This window comes from Argentina silus (genome assembly GCF_951799395.1).
Source record: "Argentina silus genome assembly, chromosome: 8".
NCBI classification, from domain to species: domain Eukaryota; kingdom Metazoa; phylum Chordata; class Actinopteri; order Argentiniformes; family Argentinidae; genus Argentina; species Argentina silus.
Window position 1 is genome coordinate 10,597,422 of NC_139662.1, and position 1,383 is coordinate 10,598,804.

Here is a 1,383-nt window from a genome sequence, read left to right on the forward strand (position 1 = left end):
GTCCCCTTGGAGGTTCCCGACCTGAAACCCCTTTGACTTGACCCAGAATTTGAATTTGGCGTTGATGTGGTTGCTCTCAATGTAGACGACGTCCGACTCGTCGGTGTGTAAAAGGGTCTGGAGAATCTTGTTGTATTTTCGCCGGGTGACCGTCTTTGTTTTACCCGAGTCACCGTAAGTACGGAGGCACCAGTCCTGAAATTCTCCGAACATCTCCCCGGTCTCAGGCACGACGGGGCTCCGGCTCCTTTTGGTCGAATCCACGCTGGATTTCTTCGTTGACATGGTGAATCTCTCCGATGTCCCGTGTCCCTTTACAAAGGAAGAAGGGATCCCGGATCTCTGTAGAACTCTAAACACTAATTCTACACTACACTTCTATTTGATATTTTGGGTTTTAATTAATCTTTAAATGCTCCTCTCGTATTGAGGGAGGTCTATGAGGTTGATATTTCTCTGAACAATGAAGCACGGTTCCGTAGCAGGCTGCGAAGATTGCTTTGCTCTCACACCTGTTAGCAGAAACCGTTCGCGTCCTGTCCCAGAGGGTAACAACAAATGTCAATGGCTCATATCCTCCGCTGAGGAACTGAAAGAGGGGCTGTCCTACAAAAACGGGTATCTCCCACCTGTGTGTTAAAGGTCTTCACGCTGATACGTAATTCTTCGCAATTAGATTATCAACATTTTATCGACCCATGTGCCACACAATAAAACATGCGTTTTATGAATAGCCTTAATATACCATTACAGTTCCTTTCATTTGGCATAAGCCGACAATGTCCAACCCTAATTAGACGAATAGCAGCCCAAGCTGCGGGGAATGATATCCTCCTCCAACTCCACCTGGAATCGCTGTCCACCTGTTTGAATCGGGCCAGAACGCCGCTACCGCGCCTGTCCCGAACCGTCCTCTCCTAGATCAAAGCGCGCCGATGTCTCTGCTGGATAAGCGGAACATTGATGAATATGTGCGAATTGTACATAATACGGACGGGCTCGTGATCTAGAAACCATACACAGGAACCCTCCGCGTCGCTGGGACGTGGGTGCGCGCAGTGGCTTGCTAAAATGCAGGAAGTATCGTCCTAATGACCGAAACGCACACAAAGCGGGGCTGTGCAACCGTCCCATGCGGGAGCACAAGGCACCAAATAGGGCTGTTTTCACAGTTTTCGGGTTTGATGTGCATGTCTAGAATGTCTAAAATTTATTTTATTCAGGATTTATTTATTGGCCCGTTGTATAATACAGCTGTTTCCTATAAAATACAGGGTTTTGGATGTAGGCTAATGACTGTTCCATTGTAGCCTAAATACTATTTTTCACATTGAATAGGTTTAATATTATTATTATTATTATTATTAGTAGTAGTAGTAGTAG

The 1,383-nt window shown here is 46.0% G+C and overlaps 1 protein-coding gene across 1 annotated transcript in view; it reads right to left on the minus strand.

The window, feature by feature from the left end:
* The window catches only part of nol4lb (nucleolar protein 4-like b), a 104,694-nt gene extending 103,857 nt beyond the window's left edge, over positions 1 to 837 (minus strand). Inside the window, exon 1 of the mRNA XM_083675008.1 lies at positions 1 to 837. This exon is cut by the window's left edge and continues 57 nt beyond it. Within this exon, the coding sequence (XP_083531134.1) occupies positions 1 to 285 (285 nt within the window). The 5' untranslated portion in view covers positions 286 to 837.
* Between the last annotated feature and the right edge of the window lie 546 nt (positions 838 to 1,383).